Raw genomic sequence first — 19,610 nt, 5'->3', positions numbered from 1 at the left:
TAACTTATCGATAACATTTTCATAGACAGTGCTCAGGCAGAAACTATTAATGTGTAACCATTTGTTAATGGGCTATCTGATCATGATGCACAGTTAATGGAAATACCACATATAGCACCTTACGGGATTCAGGCAGGTTCATACAAGGCAGGGAAGCTTATTAATGCGAACAGGATAGAGAGCTTTAAGTGCAGCCTAGAAGAAGTAGAATGGGATGAAGTACATGCAGAAAATGATGCTGATGCCAAATTCATTTTATTCCACCGTAAATTTGTCTCAAAATGTGAGTGTTGCTTTCCTGAAACGTTATAAAAAAAGCCATTACAAAGTCAAGTAAGCCATGGATTACTAAGGGAATTGATATATCGTGTAAGAGGAAGAGGGAAATACATGAACAGGCCAGAATAAGTCAGGATTCGACGTTACTTGCTTACTACAAAAGATAGTGTAATATTTTAAGAAAAGTCATTAAGAAGTCGAGATGCTTATGTCTTCTGACAGAAATTAATAATGCGGATACTAAGATTAAAACTATATGGAATATTGTCAAACGGGAGACGGGGCAGCCTGACAATGCACAGCATTCTCTAGCAGTACAGCTAAATGATGATGTTGTGAGTGATAATTTACAAGTTGCAAGTATTTTTAACAATCACGTTCTAAATGTAGCAGCAAAAATAGGGTTAAAGGCCTCAGTTGATGAAGCAAAAGAAAAGGTAAAAATGTCATTCCCCAGGACTTTAGGCCTTTAGAAATAGCACCAACATCCCCCACTGAAATTAAGGGAATTATAAATATACTGAAAAACAAGAGCTCATGTGGTGTTGGTGGAGTCTCTAACAGACTTCTGAAGTGTTGTTCTAATTTAATAAGTGGAGTCCTTAGCGATATATGTAATGCTTAGCTAGCACAGGGAATTTTTCCAGGCTAATTGAAATACGCAATTGTCAAACTTTTTCATAAAAAAGGAGACAAGAGTGACTTAAATAATTATAGACCAATCTCATTACTGACTTCATTTTCTAAAATATTCGGAAAAGTTATGTATTCAAGAGTATTCTCACATTTAAGTGAAAATAATTTATTCAGCATTATCGCCAGTTGGTATTTTTTGACTGTGTGGATCATGTCAGACTCTTAGAAAAACTCAGGTTTTATGGAACTGAAGGCTATACACACAGCTGGTTTGAATCATACTTAATGAACAGAAAGCAAAAGGTTGTGCTGAATAGCACAAATAATGTTGGGAGGGTGGTAAATTCTAGTGAATGGGAAGTTATCACAAAGGGTCCTCTGCTGTTCCTTGTTCATGTGAATGACCTCTCACTTAACGTTCAGCAAGCGGAACTAGTACTTTTTGCAGATGACACAAGTGTTACAATAACTCCCATTCCAGAAAAAGCACCTGAAGATATTGTTAATGATATCTTTCAAAGAATTGTTAAGTGGTTCTCAGAAAATGGACTCTCCCTTAATTCTGAAAAACTTACTATATCCAATTCTGTACACTAGTCATACCGACAATTGATGTAGCATGTGAACAGGGCTCAATTAACTGTGTAGATTTCTCCAAATTTTTGGGTGTTCATATTGATGACAACTTGACTTGGAAGAAGCATATTACTGAGCTTCTCAAACAACTGAGTTAAGCTTTTATCGCTCTTCGTGTAATCGCTAGTCTTGGTAATAAACAGATCAGCCTCCTAACGTACTTTGCATTTTTCCACTCAATAATGTCTCATGGAATAGTTTTCTGAGGTAACTCACCGTTTAGACATAAAGTACTGATTCCACAGAGGAGAGCAGTGAGAATAATTAGCGGTGTTTACCCAAGGACGTCATGTAGGCACCTTTTCAAGGAGTTAGGTATTTTAACTGGACAATCCGAGTACATATATCCGCTAATGAAATTCGTTACAAATAATCCATCTCAATTCGAGAAGAAAAGTGATGTTCATACGTACAACATTAGAGGGAAAAATGACTTTTCCTATTATCCATTATTGAATCTGTCAGTTGCTCAAAAAGGAGTACATTATTCAGCAACCAAAATCTTTGATCATTTGCCCAACAACAAATAGTGTCTGGCAGGTAGCATTGTACCTAAATGTAGTTGCATGTGTAGAACTAAAAACTTCTGTAATATTAATATTAGCACTATTCATGTGTGTATATATATCTTGTAATCTGACTTGTTCAGATCATATCCATAAAATAATCGGGAATATGATCTACGGAACGTGACAAAACTAAAACTAAAAATAAACTCACATGAATCACCTGAGTAAAGATCACAGCCCCGCCATTGCACTGGCCTTTTATACGTTGTATATACGATACTACCGTCATCTGTATAATCATCTTGTGGTGCAGTTCTTCTTGTTGTCTCCGTGCTTGCTAAGAAAATGGGATGAGAAGTTCCGCCTTACGCAAGACACCTTTTCTTCTTTTGTTTCACCCATACATGTTTCAGCGCTTTTGTGCTATCGTCAGTGGGTTCTGTTTTTATTTTTAACTGTAAATTTGTTGTTAACATATTAACTTTTGTATCGTTTACAACATTATGTAAAAGTTGTATTTATAACTTAATTGGCGAAAAGTGGGTGTAATCATAAGTAACATACCTTACATGATGTTATTCTCCACTTGTTTTGGTAGGTGTTCTGCTACACAATATACAACTTGTCATCTGCAAACAGCAAAACGTAATTTATTTTCTGGTTGTTATGCATTTACGAACGGAAATAAGACGGTATCACGTTTTCTTTCTGTAACTCACAGTTTTGAAGTTGTGGTACGTTTTCCTGTGTTGTTGTCGAAGTAAATAGGCTTACTTCTTCGCCTGTGTTCCCGTGGCAATGCAGTTTTTCCGATTACTCAAAACATAGGCGGAGTTTTCGCTGCCATTACGTGTTGTTGTGGCTGTGTGGCGTTCATTTGTTTCGTAGTGTGTTCTGCTGGGTAAGGCGCGCGAGTTTGAATTGTATTTGGTGTTAGTGGTGTGTGGTTTGTGTGGGTTTGCGTGTGTGTGATGAGTACTGGGTCAAAGAGTGAGAGAGAGAGAGAGAGAGAGAGAGAGAGAGAGAGACTGAAATTAAGAAAGAAAGAAAAGAAAAGAGAGAGAGAGAGAGAGAGAGAGAGAGAGAGACAGAGAGAGAGAGGATTTGTTTGTGTGTGTGTGTGTGTGTGTGTGTGTGTGTGTGTTACTTGTATAGTTCTTCTATTGTGGCGAAGAGGGTTTTGTTGCACAGTGATGTGTATTCATTGAGTACTTTCTTTCCTTGGGCTATTGATTTTTGGATCTGGTAGTTTTCTTCTATAGTTAATTTTTGGCATAGGCTGCTGCTAGTTTTTAGGATGTGAAGGTCAGTTTCAATGTTTGTTGGGTGGTGGTTGTGTGCTACCAGGAAGTCTGCAAATGTTGAGTGTGTGCTTTTGCTTTCCAGTGTTCTGAGGTGTTAATTATATCTGGTTCTAAAGGTCCTACATGTTTGGCCCACATATACAGATTGACAGCAGTTGCAAGTAAGTTGGTAGATGCCGGACTGGCTGTATTTGTCAGTGTTGGTGATATTTGTCAATAAAATTCTTCTGGGTTAGAGACCGCATTGTCATTTATAAAATTCCAACGTTTCGGCGTCTGTTGCAAGACGCCTTCCTCAGGGTGTGTTGCTAACGACGCAGTTAGCAACACACCCTGAGGAAGGCGTCTTGCAACAGACGCCGAAACGTTGGAATTTTATAAATGACAGTGCGGTCTCTAACCCAGAAGAATTTTATTGACATTGACAACGGCCGCGGAAGCCTACGGTTACATTGGTGGTATTTCTTCCGAGTCTTCTCTGTATTGTGTTGCAGATGACAAGTTGTATATTGTGTAGCAGAACACCTACCAAAACAAGTGGAGAATAACATCATGTAAGGTATGTTACTTATGATTACACCCACTTTTCGCCAATTAAGTTAAAAATGCAACATTTACATAATGTTGTAAACGACGCAAATGTTACTATGTTAACAACAAATTTACAGTCAAAAATAAAAATAAAAATAAAAATAGAACCCACTGACGATAGCACAAAAGTGCTGAAACAAGTATGGGTGAAAAAAAAGAAAAAAAGTGTGTTGCATAAGGCGGAACTTCTCATCCCATCGTCATCTGTATATGTGCATATCTCTGTCCCATGACTTTTGTCACCTTAGTGAATTTTCACAGTTCTTAAGATATACATGAGCAGTTTTTGACGTCATCGCTTGATTTCAGGTCAGTCTGTTTGCCACCTTCCATTGTCATTACTACTGGCTGTCGACTGTCAGCATTCCCAATGGGCAGTATCTAACTGGAGACAGGGATAGAAGTACGCTTATGACTATTCATCGTCAGTATTGATACGCATTTGTGGACTTCTCACTGTGTACTATTTATCGAGATCATTGTTCCGACTGATGCTCTTTCCGTCCTGAAAGACTGTCCTAACACGATATTCCAATAGGATGATGATCAGCCGATGACATTCAGACTATCAAAGAAAGTTTCTGCGAAAATCACGAAAATCGCTAGGCATTCCTTCGTAGCTAACACATTAAACCGGCCTGTATAGAACACCATGTATCACCGACAGAACATGTGTAGAACACGATGCTCAGAGACTAATATCTCAAATCCCACAACTTATGTGTACTTAAATATAAATCACTAAGAAGTGCATGGCATTTTGTACATTTCGTTTTATCATAAATTGAAATACCTTCTCATTACATTCAGGGCTGGAGTGACGGAATAGTAGATGTTCATATACGCCTCAGTGATGTCTCTGGGTGAGCGATACCATGAAAAGAGAAAATTTTTCGTAGCTTCCACCCATTACACCAATTCTTCGAATTTTCTATTCGTCTTATTCGGAGATATTATGTGTCTCAGAGTTCATATTCCTTCCTGATAGTCAAATAAACCATTCACGTTGTCCTTCATAGGGCTGACGGACTCTCCCTGAAACGAACTGTCCCAGGATGATTTTCACTTGGTAGCGTCCACAGTTCGTTTTGCTACAAGTGTAACGTCATCTTATGTAACGTTGAGAATAACTAGACAACACTTCCTCTCATGCATAATCAGAATTTTCACAGTGTACATCGTTACCCAGATTCTCACAATTGTCTTCTCGTTCAGCATTACGAAAGCATACGTATAGCTTCGAGAGTATGAAATCCATAACTTAGAAAGTATAGGCTGACCTCTTAGAAACCGTCCTTGGGGAAGATCAATATGGGTTCCATGTAACTGTAGGAACACTCGAACCAATACTTATCCTACGACTTGTTTAGCAGATAGTCTCTGTATGTCCATCTTTTTTAGAAATGGTTGCGTGATTCGGCTGTTCGACAGAAGATGTCAAATTAAATACCTTTTAGCCGCCAATTTTCAACCTTATGTTATTTAGCAACCAGTTTCAGCGTTTTACTAAGCCACCTTCAGGTCCCTGACCGACGTGCAGGAAGAATCTACCTCGGTTGTGTTCAAAACACGGGCCAATATTTGCCACAGTGATCACTTCAACCATCTCCATCACTAGTCGGCAGGTGATGGCTGAAGTGATCACTGTAGCAAATATCTACCAATACCAGTATTTCTGGCCCCTGTTTTGAACACAACCGAGGTAGATTCCTCCTGCACGTTGGCCAGGGACCTGAACATGGCGTAGTAAAACGCTGAAACTGGTTCCTAAATAAAATAAGGTTGAAAATTGACGGCTGAAAAGTATTTAACTTGACATCCTCTATTTAGAAGATAGGTTGTAGAAAGGTAAACCGAAATGTATAGCTTTTGTAGGTTTAGAAGTAGTTATTGACAGTGTTCATTGAAATACATTCTTTGAGATTATAAAGTCGACAGGGTTAAAACACTGGGTGCAAAACTTTATCTACAAATGGAACAGAACCCACGCAATTACAAGGGTCAATGAAGATGAATGATAGGGTGGCAGTAGCTGAGAAGAATTGAGGCAGAGTTTTAGCTTACCCCTGTGTTATTTAATTTGTACATAGAGGAAACAGTATGGGGAACTAATGAGGAAGTTGGAAAGATAACTAGATTACAGCGAGAGGAAATAAAAACTTTGAGGTTTCCCCACGATACTGTAATTATGTCAGAGATGGCAAAGGACTTGGACGATTCAGCTGAACGGAAAGGATACTGTTTTCAGAAAAGATTATAAGATTGACATCAACAAAAGTATATCAAGTGTAATAAATAAGACACTGAAATCAGTAGATAAATTTTGCTGTTTGGATGGTAAAATAACTGACAATGGCTGAAGTTATGGGGATGTAAAATACACTCTAGCAACAGCAAGGAAAACGTTTCTGAAAGATATAAATTTGGTATTGTTGTTGTTGTTGTCTTCAGTCATGAGACTGGTTTGATGCAGCTCTCCATGCTACTCTATCCTGTGCAAGCTTCTTCATCTCCCAGTACTTACTGCAACCTACATCCTTCTGAATCTGCTTAGTGTATTCATCTCTTGGTCTCCCTCTACGATTTTTACTCTCCACGCTGCCCTCCAATACTAAATTGGTGATCCCTTGATGCCTCAGAACATGTCCTACCAACTGATCCCTTCTTCTGGTCAAGTTGTGCCACAAACATCTCTTCTCCCCAATCCTATTCAATACTTCCTCATTAGTTATATGATCTACCCATCTAATCTTTAGCATTCTTCTGTAGCACCACATTTCGAAAACTTCTATTCTCTTCTTGTCCAAACTATTTGTCGTCCATGTTTCACTCCCATACATGGCTACACTCCATACAAATACTTTCAGAAACGACTTCCTGACACTTAAATCTGTTCGCGATGTTATAACTTTCTCTTCTTCAGAAACGCTTTCCTTGCCATTGCCAGTCTACATTTTATATCCTCTCTACTTCGACCATCATCAGTTATTTTGCTCCCCAAATAGCAAAACTCCTTTACTACTTTAAGTGTCTCATTTCCTAATCTAATTCCCTCAGCATCACCCGACTTAATTCGACTACATTGCATTATTCTCGTTTTGCTTTTGTTGATGTTAATCTTATATCCTCCTTTCAAGACACTGTCCATTCCGTTCAATTGCTCTTCCAAGTCCTTTGCTGTCTCTGACAGAATTACAATGTCATCGGCGAACCTCAAAGTTTTTATTTCTTCTCCATGGATTTTAATACCTACTCCGAATTTTTCTATTGATTCCTTTACTGCTTGCTCAATATACAGATTGAATAACATCGGGGAGAGGCTGCAACCCTGTCTTACTTCCTTCCCAACCACTGCTTCCCTTTCATGTCCCTCGACTCTTATAACTGCCATATGGTTTCTGTACAAATTGGTATTATGCTATATAAATTTAATTATTATAAAGTCATTTCTTAAAATGATTTTTCCTGGAGTGTTGTCTCGTATGTATGTGAAATGTGGGCAAGAAGCAGTGTAGATACTAGGAGAATAAAAGCTTTTTAAATATGGTGTAACATAAGAATGCTGACGATTAGATGGGTACTGAACCGAGTCGGAGAGAAAAAAATACGCCACAACTTCACTGAAAGAAGGGTTAACGTTGACAGATTAAAGCCAAAGCATCAAGAGCCTGTGGTGTATGGACCACTCGCCTCGCAGACCTGCAACCTCTCTCACACCTTTGTATGCAAACGGCCGAACGAAGAACGGGTTACATCAGCAGATGACAGAACTTCAATCTCGCTGGCCGACTATAGGCGACACCGCGAGTGCTGCTGTAGGTCGCCAGCCCCACAGACTGTGCGCTTCTCTGGGTCACGTGACTGCAAATAGTTCTTCAAGTATCATACACGACCTGGGCATTTGGGGCGGTGCGACGCCATACCACCGCTTCGGTAGCCACGCGGTTAGCATGGCGGATTGCTAATCCAAGGAGCCGGGGTTCGATTCTCATTCCACTATTGAGATAGATGTATGGACACATCTCGAAACTCAATACATTCATAACAACACCACTCCAAGGCAGATTTCTGTCGAACTCTGGACCATGTGCCAGCTACAACCACAGGTCTTCAGTCAGTCTCGTTCGTAACCGTCGCTACGTTCGACGCCGTAGCGTTCCCCAGCCACCACCAACCGAAGGAATCCCCAGTGTCTGTCACCGCCATCACCAGGACTTAGCCTGTGCATCAGAAACGAGTGGCCGGTTCTAGGCGCTTCAGTCCGGAACCACGCGACCGCTACGGTCGCAGGCTCGAAACCTCACACGGGCATGGATGTGTGTGATGTCCTTAGGTTAGTTAGGTTTAAGTTGTTCTAAGTTCTACGGAACTTATGACCTCAAATGTTAAGTCCCATAGTGCTCAGAGCCATTTGAACCATCAAAAACGACCAGGACTTGGATATCAATCATCGACCTTATCTTTGTACGTTGTTCTTCTAACCTTCCCAAACTATTGAAAGTGATTAGCTTTTCTTCAAAGAGGGGTTTTGGTTCATGCATTTATTAATAAAACTGTTCTTTTCACGAAACTTCCCAAACTATTGAAAGTGATTAGCTTTTCTCCAAAGAGGTGGTTTTGATTCATGCATTTATTAATAAAACTGTTCTCCTTTGAATACTTAAGCTGTGTTCTCGTTGTGTCTCAGCCAGCACGAGACACATCAAATTCGGTAATGAAAGGAAATGTAGGGAGTAAAAATTATGGATGGAAATAAAGGCTTGACTACAGCAAGCAGGTCCAAGCGGATGTAGAGTGCAGTAACTGTGCAGAGATGATGAGACTTGCGCAGGGCAGACTAGCGTGGAAAGCTGGATCGAACCAGTCTTCGAACTGAAGACGACGATAAAACCTGAGCCATTCAGGGAACGACTCTGGCTTTCGATTTCTGAGAATTGTCGCTGCAAGGTCGGTTGTGGCTAAGGATTCTCTTGGGGAAACGAGTAAGTGGACGTAGCGACGACTGGAACTTAGTGTCAGGTCAGTCAGCGGGTGGACGCAAGAGACGGAGGTGCAACCTCAGTGCGCCACGGGAAATCAACAGGCTTATCACATTCAATTGCTTTCCAATATTTTGTGTACTGCTACCACCAGGGCTAGACCTAAGCTGGTTGAATATACACACATGTGTAAAAGTATTCATGAATGTTTGTAATTTATGTGCTTGAGGAGTTGATTTTGAAGTCTGGTTGATAAAAAATGGAATTAATTCTAAATGCCATTCAGTGCTCTTGAAGATGAAGATTGATTTGTCTTGTCACTAATTTGCCTAAGCGCACCTTCCTATTAAGATGCAGCACTTCGTACGATTGTAATTTAGTTCTTGCGACGAAGTGTAATTTTCCAAATGTTTTCACTGATAAATTTGATTTGTTACATATTATGTTTAAAACCGGCACGTTCCACTCACCATGTCCCGGCACTCTACCGTTTCAAAAACAACAATAAGATAGCTGTTTTAATTTTACTTTGTTGTTCGAATTTTCTCCAGCCGATCCTTTCGGAAACTGTACTAGATTGTTAAGAACATAGTCATTTCATACCCTGCATGTTGCATTGTGATAGGTGCAGAGTATTGCACCTCTCCACTGTAATACTAGAGGTCACATTGCAGGTCCCAGATTGCAAAAATCTTTTTGTATAGGTTGCCTCTCGCCTTTGCTTGGTTTAAAGCAAATAAAGGTTTTCCGTAGAATTTGAAAGTTTCTACATTGCCTCACAAAGAAGCGAAGCGCACAGTAGAGGAGAAGGAAAGGAAATGAAACTTTAAGGATTGAGAGGATATTTCATGTTACTCCAGTGATTAAAAACTCTCATCAAATTTAAAAAGAACTTGACAGCATGAGCCTCCTTATCAGTATGACGTTGCACATCGTCTGACCTGGATTCGAGTACTAATTCAGTTGGGAAAGACCTTGGATCATCTCCTGAGGCAAGCTGGCCCACAGTCGTTGTAAATGATCCTTGATATTCTGGACACTGGTCCTCGGACGAGCTGACATTCAAATTGGTCTCACACATGTTCTATCGGGGACAAAAGTAGGGATCTTGCGATCTAGGAGAGTACTTCAGCATAACGCAGACAGTTCATAGAGGCACGAGTCGTGTCTGAACGAGCATTGTTCTCTTGAGCAATGGCACCAGGATACTGCCCGTGAGAGGTAACACATGAGAGCTCAGTATATCCTTGATGTGCCGTTATGTCGCCACAGTTCCCTCAATCACTACCTGTCGCGACCCGAAGTCATACCCGAATGCTTCCCACACCATGATACCAGGAATAATACCGTTTTGCGTCGCCATAACATTGGAAAAGTGTAAACCTTTCTCAGGTCGCCGCCTCAGTCGCTGACGATGGTCATCTGGGTTAGTGAAGAATCGCGATAAACTGATGAACGCAATGTGACGCCATCCATCAGAGTTCATGTTTCCCGGTAACGGCACCACTCCAAAAGTAGTTGTTAGTGTTGTGGTTTTAACTGCAGCCTACGAATGGGAGTGTAATTCCCTAGTCCGGGAGTTCTAATCTCCGATCGATGATGCAGGATGACAGAGAATGTCGCAGGGAGTCCATTACTCGTTATCGGATGGAAGGCGTGGTTGTGAAGTCGTTACATTGTGCTTGGTGCATAATACGGCGACCGTCCCGTGTGGTGGTCAGACGTGGTCGATCTGAACACTGACGAGGAGTATACTATCCTCACGTTCCCGTCCAGTCCAAAATTGAGCCACTGTGATGTCCAAACGCCCCTAAAATCTGGATATTGCACCGTTTCATTAGCCGACCAAATGAGAAAACGAAGTTAGGTCCGTTTCAGTCTCTGTCAGGTGCTGATAACGCCATCTCAAAAGAGTACACAGAATGTAAGTGTCCTTCACAATACAACTCAACATATGACCCTCTCCATGCTCCTTACAAACCCTTCCCACCCTGGTAACAACAGTAAACACGAATGCACTTTGGTGGCCATTCTACCTGTCACAGAGAATTGCAGTTATAATTATTTATGTATCCGTCGATGTTGTGTACGTATAGGAAGTTACACTGGCATCCGAACACGTCTTGTGCGTGACTCACTATATTTTTTCGGACAATGTATATTGGTGGTTGTGTGCGTCGGTCGCAATGCTATGGTTACTCTGTCATGATATGCTCCAGATTTTGCATCATTTCTCTATCAAGTAAAAATTATGGTGCTTCATCTATCCACTATGAGGATCTTTGGAGGTGATTAGCGATTATACGATATCAGAGATGGATCAGAACCCAATCCTGTATTTACCAATTTAGTCATTCTCTGGAGGTGGGATCTATACGATGATGCTCTGTCCAACGCTATTCGCTGTTATTTTGGTCTGTTATCGTTTCTTGTAAATTCATACGTTGTTGTAGCGTAACCGTTATTGAGATATGGTACCAGATGTAACATATACAGGGTAGGTTAGGTGAGGGTAAAGACCCGTAATTTTCAGTTTTTCTAATATTGTGATGAACGATTGATAGATTTTTTCGAGATTTTAAGTTGACGCCGTCGTGTTGGTTACTTATAACTTATCAGAATTCCAGCTCTGTCTAATTATTAATTTTTACCCCAGAAAATGAGGTAAAGCCCCGCAATGCCGGTGAGAAGTCTGAATCTGACTCTGAAGAATACTCTTCTGGCTGTTTCATTTGTTTTCTTTCTTTTTTGGCACTGATGTAGACTGAAGTGACAAAAGTCATGGGATACCTCCGAATAGCCTGTCGGAATTCCTTTTATCCGGTGTAGGGCAACAGCTCGACGGCGCATGGACTCAGATAGTCGTTGGAAGTCCCCTGCAGAATCACTGAAACATGCTGTCTCTACAGCCATCCATAACTGCGAAAACATTGCCAGACGAGGATGTTGTGCACGAACTGACCTCTCGATTATGTCCCATAAATTTTCGATGATATACCTATCGGGCGATCTGGATGGCCAAACCATTCGCTCGGCTGTCCAGAATGTTCTTCAAACCAATCGTGAACAACTGTCGTTCGGTGACATGGCGCATTGACATCCATAAAAATTCCATCGTTGTTCGCGAACATGAAATCAATGAATGGCTGCAAATGGTCTCCAACTACCAGAACATAGCCAGGACCCAGTCCATTGCATGTAAACACAGCTCGCACCATTATGGAAGAACTACCAGCTTGCACAGTGTCTTGTTGACAATTTGGATTCGTGGCTTCCTTGGGTCTGCGCCACACTCGAGCCCTACTACCTGCTGTTACCAACTGGAATCAGGACCCATATGACAAGGTCGTGGTTTTACAGACATCTAAGGTCCAACCGATATGGTTACGAGCCCAGGAGAGGCGTTGCAGGTAGCGTCGTGCTGTTAACAAAGGTATTCGCGACGTTCGTCTCCTGCATTAGCTCATTAACGCCAAATTTCGCCTCACTCTCATGACGGATACGTTTGCGGCATGTCTCACGTTGATTTCTGCGGTTATTTCATGCAATGTTGCTTGTCTGTTAGCACTGACAACTCTATCCAAACGCTGCTGCTCTCCGTCGTTAAGGGAAGGCCGTCGGCCAGAACGTTGTCCGTGGTGAGAGGCATCGCCAGAAATGTGGTATTCTCGGCGCACTCTTGACACTGTAAATCTCAGAATATTGCATTCTCTACGGGTTTCCGAAATGGGATGAACGATGCTTCAAGCCTACCACTTCGCGTGCAACGTCTGTTAATCCTCGTCGTGCGGCCATAATCAAACCGGAAACATTTTCACGTGAATCACCTGAGTAAAAATGAGAGCTCCGCCAGTGCACTGGCCTTTTATACTTTGTGTACGCGATACTATCAGCATTTCTGTATGTGTATGTCGCTATTCCACGAATTCTCATCTCAGTATAATGAAATCTAACTTAGTCGTTTCGTTTCTATAGCAGGCCATTTTCTTTCTTTGTTGCGCCTTTCCTAATGAGTAGTAAGCTTTTTTGTGGTGGTTATCAATGAAGAATTGTCGTCACATTGTTGGTGTTGTGGGAATTTGTCCCATTTCACCATTTTCTGACAAATGCGCCATTGTTGATTTTGGGGACTAACTGGAACAGTTATTTTCAAGCGAAAGTGTAGCCCAATTCAACAGTGTCAACGAGTAATTCTTTGATTCTTCTCTTCAAACCCTACATTATACAATGTTCAAGTAAAACATAAGAAAAGTAACATGTCTGAACCAAAAAATAGGCTTACCTCGTTTTATCACCTCTGGAACTATCTGCCGGAACAAACTTTCATGAAACGAAATGTTACAACAAGGCAAACTTGCTACCAGGTGGTCAACTCCTGAATCGATGCCGGTCTGTTCAAAAACTCGGTGTGGGCTTTACCCCCACCTACTCTGTTTTAATCCTTGTGGATTTCTTCAACATTTCCATGATGCTCTCCCATGAGTCAAACAAACCATCACGGTCCGTGCCACCATTCTTTGCATACGGTCAATACACTCTGTTAATCTTATTTGCTATAGGTCTCATACACCTGAACAGTATTCTAAGATGTGACGTATCAGTTATTTGTAAGCTGTCTCCTTTTTAGATTGACTGCATTTTGCCAGTATCCTCCTACTGAACCTGTCTTACCAACAACTTATACCATGTCGTCAATTCATTTCCTAGAAACTGTTACATCCAAGTCTTTATGTGAGCTGAGTGATCGTAACTGTGAGTCATTGATATTGTAGTCATATGATGCTACGTCGTTTTGGGCGGCCAGTGTGGCCGAGCGGTTCTAGGCGCTTCAGTCTGGAACTGCGCGACCGCTACGGTCGCAGGCTCGAATCCTGTCTCGGGCATGGATGTGTGTGATGTCCTTAGATTAGTTAGGTTTAAGTAGTTGTTAGTTCTAGGGGACTGATGACCTCAGTTGTTAAGTCCCATAGTGCTCAGAGCCATTTGAACCATTTTTTACTACGTCGTTTTCTCGTTTTGTGTAGTGCATGACTGTACATTTCTGTAAATTCAAAACGACTTGCCAAACTTTGCACCACTTTGAAATCTTACCGGGATATGAGTGAATGTATCTGCAGCGTTTTTCAGACGGTATTCCATTATAGATTACTTCATCATTTTCAAAAAAGCCTGAGGTTAGTGATAATATTTCCTGGAAGAACATGAACAGCAAGGGTCTCAACAAACTTTCCTGGAGCACACGTAAAGTGACTTATATCTTTATTGACGACTCTCCATCCAAGATAACATGCTGCGTCCTCCGCATCAAGAAACCCGTATCTGGTAACCAATATTGTTTAATACCCAATACAGCAGAACTTTTGTTAATAAACGTTGTTGTGATACAGAGTCAAATTTTTTCGGAAGTCAATGCTGCGTACACATGGTTGCCTTGATGCATGGCTTTCAGGATGCCACGTGAGGAAAGTGCCAGTTGAGTTTCGCACGACCGATGTTTTCGGAATCCGTGGTGGTTAGCATCGAGGAGGTAATTCTGTTCGTCATATTTCATTATGTTTGAGTTCAGAATATGTTCTAGGATTCTACAAAAAACAATGTTATTGACATGTTGTTGTTGTTGTCCTCAGTCCTGAGACTGGTTTGATGCAGCTCTCCATGCTACTCTATCCTGTGCAAGCTGCTTCATCTCCCAGTACCTACTACAACCTACATCCTTCTGAATCTGCTTAGTGTACTCATCTCTCGGTCGCCCTCTACGATTTTTACCCTCCACACTGCCCTCCAATGCTAAATTTGTGATCCCTTGATGCCTCAAAACATGTCCTACCAACCGATCCCTTCTTCTAGTCAAGTTGTGCCACAAACTTCTCTTCTCCCCAATCCTATTCAATACCTCCTCATTAGTTACGTGATCTATCCACCTTATCTTCAGTATTCTTCTGTAGCACCACATTTCGAAAGCTTCTATTCTCTTCTTGTCCAAACTAGTTATCGTCCATGTTTCACTTCCATACATGGCTACACTCCAAACAAATTTTTTCAGAAATGAATTCCTGACACTTAAATCTATATTCGATGTTAACAAATTTCTCTTCTTCAGAAACGCTATTGAAATTGGGCAATGATATTGTTGATAACGTCTGTTACCGTCTTTGCAGGAGGATGTGTCCTGTTCTTGTTCCAGTCACTGGACGCAATTTTTTCTTTCAGGGCATCTGCGGTGTATTTTGGTTACAATGGGGGCTAACACAGTTGCAAGTTCTGTATAGAATCTGACAGAAGTCCCATCAAGCCGTCGAGCCACGTGTAATCCTAGCTGACGCTAACATCTATATTACTCACCTTTGCAGTTACCCGAGAAGTAAACTGAGGCAGGACATCTGTATCTTCCGTAGTACAGAATGATTGCAAACGGAGTTTAGTATTTATACTTTTGTTTTTATATCCTCAATTTCGGTTCTTGTGCTCTTCATGAGTATCTGGACCTAACTTGGATGTTACTGGCAGCCTTTAAATAATACAAAAATTTGTTTGAGTTTTGGAATTTGTTTTTTGATACTGTTACGGTAATCATTGAAGGCTTCAGGTATTACGCTCTTCAAAGCCAAATCTATTTAATTCAGAATCCCTCTATCTATAGCCTTACGTTTTGATTTACATCTGTTATACGGAAATCGCTCTTTCTCTAGAAGTTTCTTTACGGTGACCAATACCATGGAGGGTCCTTCCCATCATGAACCGTTATATGCGTTGACGGAAAAGAAAATCACAACATCAAGAAGGAGTTTGGTAGATAAAGCAAGGTTGGTAGGAAATATGACATTATTCACATTTCGCGCCGGTTGCATAAGAGTGGAGTAAATAGGACCACCATGAGAATGCGAATCGGGTTTGCCTTAAATACGTGCTGTAATGGTCGTGAGCGTTAATTAACTTTGAGATTGCATGTATTTTATTGATGTTAGTCAATTATGTCTTTAACCCGACGAAGAAGACGAATTCGTGTAGTAGGGCTACGAGAAGTTGAATGTTCCTTCCGCGATACTGCAGAAAGACTTGGCAGAAATGTAGCGGTGGGCACGGAAAGGTATGGTGGCAATACGACCGGGCTCTGGTCGTCCACGTGGTACTTCCGAGGTGGAAGACGGTCGTGTTCGGCGAATCTCTGTGGCACATTGTACTGCGTCTGTAGTAACAATCCGTGCGGGAGTTGGCACCACAGTATTGTCCTGCCATTCACGAACAGCATTCCAGGGGATGTTTTCCAAGAGGATAACGCTCACCCACGTACCGTTGTTGTAACCCATAATTCTCTACAGAGTGTCGACTTGTTGCCTTGGACTGCTCGATCACCAGATCTGTCTCCAATCGAGTACCATTGGCTGACAACTTCAGCGTCATCCACATCCAGCATTAACAGTCTTTCTATTGACCGACCAAGTGCAACAGGCATGGAAGTCTATCCCAAAAACTGACGTCCGGAACCTGTACGACACAGTGAATGGACGTTTGAATGCTTAATTCAACATTCTAGTGGTTTTACCGATTATTAATGTACCAGAATTTCACATTTGCAATGGCCTTCCTCGCGCTTACGTTAATCTGCAAACTACAACGTTAATCACTTAAATATGTTACTTAGATGAATGTATTCAGGAAATTTCATTACTCTGTATTAATTATATCTTTGTGCTGGGATTTTTTTTCCCGTCAGCGTAGCTTACCAACAATGTCTACTTATTTTAGATGCCTTTCTACTGCTAATAAATGTGTGATATGTACTCTAAACAGCAATCAATAGTAAAAGATATGTTACAGATTGAGCTTAAATTTCGAATACTTTAGCAGAACATCTACAAGTGTTTTTTATGGACTGCCAGTTAAGAGTCCGATATCGATATTAGACACAAAGTAGTACATTGATGTATGTGAAGAGACTGTAAGATTAACCATACTTTCAATGAATTCATTTATTGAAGCACTACTTTTGTACAGAAAGGAGTAGGTGTTGTTACAATGAAAAGACGAACAGTACAAGTTGCATGATTTAGATCACACATTTTATTTTGCTTCTTTAGACTATACACCACTGAGTACAGTTTGTCACGCCATAATATGTCCTTTCCTTATGCATACACAGTTTGGGGCTTGATTCCTTAGGGAGAAATTAAAATTAGTGAAAAGGAAAAATAAGTGGTTGCGGCTGGTTTATCGGCGTCGGCGGCCGAACCTGAGGAAGACGTGGTCCACATCGGGTCGCTTGTCCTCCACGAACAGCTCGGGATCCCGCACTGCTGCTGCGAACACACAACCAACGTCACGCTCCTGGCTGTACTGCTTTCAGAAACCTCTTACAGAGACGCAGGCCATGTCTGATCAACTGTACAGTGCATGATGTCAACTATACTGACAATAATAAAAATTAAAAAAAAAATATATTAGTGCAGTCTGGAAGCTCAACTGCTTGCGTATGAAATCACCCCATCATCTTAATGTTTAAGCCGATAGACTAGCTAATAACTTGTTTAGGGTTGAACAGTTTGACAGTGCTATTTTATCCTGTTCCCAGAATGAAGCCTGTGACTAATACTAAATCTACAAGGGCTTGCTGAAAATGAATGCCTCCGAAACTCTTATGTGAAAATTCTTAAAGCTCCCTAAATAAAACAATCATTAGTAGCATTATAAATCTTTATTCTTCATGTCTACATATTATTTCTCAACACGACCACCATGACGATGAATGCATTTGTCCCAACGAGAGACCAGTTTGTTGATACCGTTACTGTAGAATGGTTGACTTATTTGACGGAGCCAAATTCTCTGATTGCACCGCTTCATCATAGTCAAGTGAAGTGCTCGAAGGTGGTTTGAAAACAGATGAAAATCGGTTGGATCCATGTTTGGACTGTAGAGGGGATGACAGATGACAGTGAACCCAAGGAGTCGGCTTGTTGCACATTTCACAGAGCTGGTGTGTGGTGTGTGTATTCCATGTGTGCAGGAATTCTTCGAACTAGAAACTCGATTGCAGCAAGCTGTTTCCCACGAACCGATGTAGTTACGTTTTACACCGCCACGTTACACTCTACATTTCGCAGTCCTCTAGCGGCAGAGGGCTACAAATATGAGGACATGAAGAATAAAGATGTGGAATGTTAACAACGTTTGTTTTATAACAAACTTTGAGAGTTTCGTCATAAAAAATTGGGAAGCATTACTTTTCAGCGTGCCCTCGTATGCTCCCGATTCTCATCAACACAGAAAGAAATCAGCCCAGTGAATAGTAAAGCCACACAGCGACTGTCCTATAAATACGTTCCTGAGTGCTGTATGACAGTTAACAACACATTTCTTATTTAGTTATTTACTACAGATGCAAAACTGGCTCTTATTCACCATTAGTATGATTGAATTTCTGTCTTATCTGCACCACAGTTCCAGGCTGTTTGCACTGAAAAGCTCCGTAAGAACTAAATACATTTACACTGAAGGATATCCAGAACGGGGCAGCATTAGTTACATCTCCTATATATATGTGTTGTGTGTGTACGTAGATGCCGACAGGTAGGTCGCTGGACAAATAGACAGGCAGGCAGACAGAGACGAATTTATTTTAGTGACCTGTTACAGAGTTCTTTTTTTTCCAACAGTTTTTATTGTGTTGTATGCTTGGGAATGTAGCTTCAGTGATTTTCAGTGTTTCTACACAGGTAATCTTAGGAAGAATCAGTGTGTTTTGTAACATGTGATAACAAGAAAATGTTTCCTCCGCAGTAATACGAATTTCCATGGCATTACATATGTCGTTATTGACCTCCTAGATGTTTGGAACAGATGGGCACAACTTCAAATTTTGTTTCTTAAGTGGTTAATCTGAATTTCAGAACGTTTCCTTCTTTCGTTATATATTATGTGAAGTGTGTTTAATTTTATTAAGAGCAACAGTTTAGTTATATAAATGGTATTTATTTTAGCATAATTTCAAAGCATCGTTTACAGAGACGTTATACATAGGTCTAACGGGCTGGGAGGTTATCGCCGCTTGCCGAATCTCAGGAAGACGTGGCCGACGTCTTCTCGCTTGATGCCGGCTGGCAGCGGGCGGACCGATTGTCGGTGCGCCTCCGCAGCTGCAAGCACAGGACACGCCACTGCTACCAATATCTCATCGGTTCTTACGTGCCATGCAATATTTCAAAGCCTTATAATCATTGAGATAAACTGAAAAAGTGCAAAAGCTACGGCTTTCCCAAGGAGTGCAAAATGCAGGGAGGAGGAGGTCCACACGAGGACGTGTGATATACCTCGAAGGCGAGAGTTTTCTGCGAGCGTCACCTCGCCTCTTGAGTTCAGTCGCATGCGGTTCTGTTCTAACGTGCAGCTAATATGCAAGCAAAGAAAAGAAAAACTCGCTGACGGAAGTACAGCTTATGAATAATAAACGAATTGGTAACCAAGACCGCAAGTATCTTTTGTACGTAGAAACTCACTCGCCACTTGGGTTAATAAAACCTAAAAGGCGCGTAGAAAAAAAAAAAAGAAAAACAGTTGGTGTGAACATCTGGAGTGATCATTAAAGTGATCGAGGAAAACACTGGTGTATGTAAAAACGAATAATAGTGTATCATATAGCATCACGGTGGACCCAGGACAAATTCCCCTTTATTTTTCTG

At 41.1% G+C, this 19,610-nt stretch overlaps 1 protein-coding gene across 2 annotated transcripts in view; it reads right to left on the bottom strand.

Moving 5' to 3' along the window:
- Positions 1 to 16,977: 16,977 nt before the first annotated feature.
- LOC126297601 (myosuppressin) overlaps positions 16,978 to 19,610 on the bottom strand; it is a 39,470-nt gene continuing 36,837 nt past the window's right edge. The window contains exon 3 of one of the 2 annotated variants that reach the window (XM_049988583.1): positions 16,978 to 17,231. In XM_049988583.1, the coding sequence (XP_049844540.1) occupies positions 17,143 to 17,231 (89 nt within the window). In that variant the 3' untranslated portion in view covers positions 16,978 to 17,142. Of the gene's footprint in view, positions 17,232 to 18,882; positions 19,068 to 19,610 lie in introns of those variants that run through there. The other variant, XM_049988582.1, reaches the window with a different exon arrangement.

Source organism: Schistocerca gregaria, chromosome X (assembly GCF_023897955.1).
Source record: "Schistocerca gregaria isolate iqSchGreg1 chromosome X, iqSchGreg1.2, whole genome shotgun sequence".
NCBI lineage: Eukaryota > Metazoa > Arthropoda > Insecta > Orthoptera > Acrididae > Schistocerca > Schistocerca gregaria.
The sequence above is the reverse complement of the archived record's forward strand: the minus strand, read 5'-3'. Positions and strand labels throughout refer to the sequence as shown.